Consider the following 767-nt stretch of genomic DNA (forward strand, 5'->3'; position numbering starts at 1 on the left):
ATCAGACTCTTTGGCATACTTCACCATTTCTTGTTGCTCAGTAGCGTTAGTGAGGTGATTGTACCATGGAATTCCACCATTTTCAAGTGTGTGATTGTAACTGACGCATGTAAACCCAGCAGTGTGGCCTGTGCATGTGCGATTATCGTTATGTTCTGTTTTCACATAACGAAGGATACCTTTCACCCGATGTCCGCGCTGTTCCAAATTTACTAAAGCATCAAACTGATCTAATGCACTCTTCAAGGTTTTCGCATTAGATGCAATATTCTTGTACATGCAAGCTTTACTAATCACATCCCATGCCTCAGTATGGTTGTATTTTATATTTTCAGGCTTGCAGGTATTATAGTTGCTCGGACAATACACAGCCATCATAGTCCAACTACCATTTTTAGGTCTCCTTATTGTATCCTTACAAGGACAGTCATATCCACTGTATATGTTTTCACTACTTGAGCCAGTATCCATTTGATATGTATTTTTCTTTTCTTTATTAACAATATCAATAGCCTCTCCCACACATAAACAGAAAAATTCATTAATTAGCGTCTTTCCAACTTGTCTCCATAAGAACCGCAGCTCGTGGCCGCGCTGTAGACACTATTGAACAGCAGTGATTTGTTTCCTTTCATGGCTTCCTCCAGAGTTTTACTCTCATTTCTTGCCACATCCACAGCGTCGATATATACAGCTCTCGGCAAATTTCCTTCAGCAGAGCGACTTGCATTTAAGGCTTTTGTCCTATTCACTTCTATTTCTTCCTT

At 39.9% G+C, this 767-nt stretch overlaps 1 pseudogene across 1 annotated transcript in view; it reads right to left on the minus strand.

Moving 5' to 3' along the window:
* Positions 1-767, minus strand: part of TEOVI_000308500:pseudogene — a 946-nt pseudogene extending 179 nt beyond the window's left edge. The window contains 2 exon segments of the mRNA in view: positions 1-555; positions 558-767. Coding sequence covers positions 1-555; positions 558-767 — 765 coding nt within the window.

This window comes from Trypanosoma equiperdum, assembly GCF_001457755.1.
Source record: "Trypanosoma equiperdum strain OVI genome assembly, contig: ctg_659, whole genome shotgun sequence".
NCBI lineage: Eukaryota > Euglenozoa > Kinetoplastea > Trypanosomatida > Trypanosomatidae > Trypanosoma > Trypanosoma equiperdum.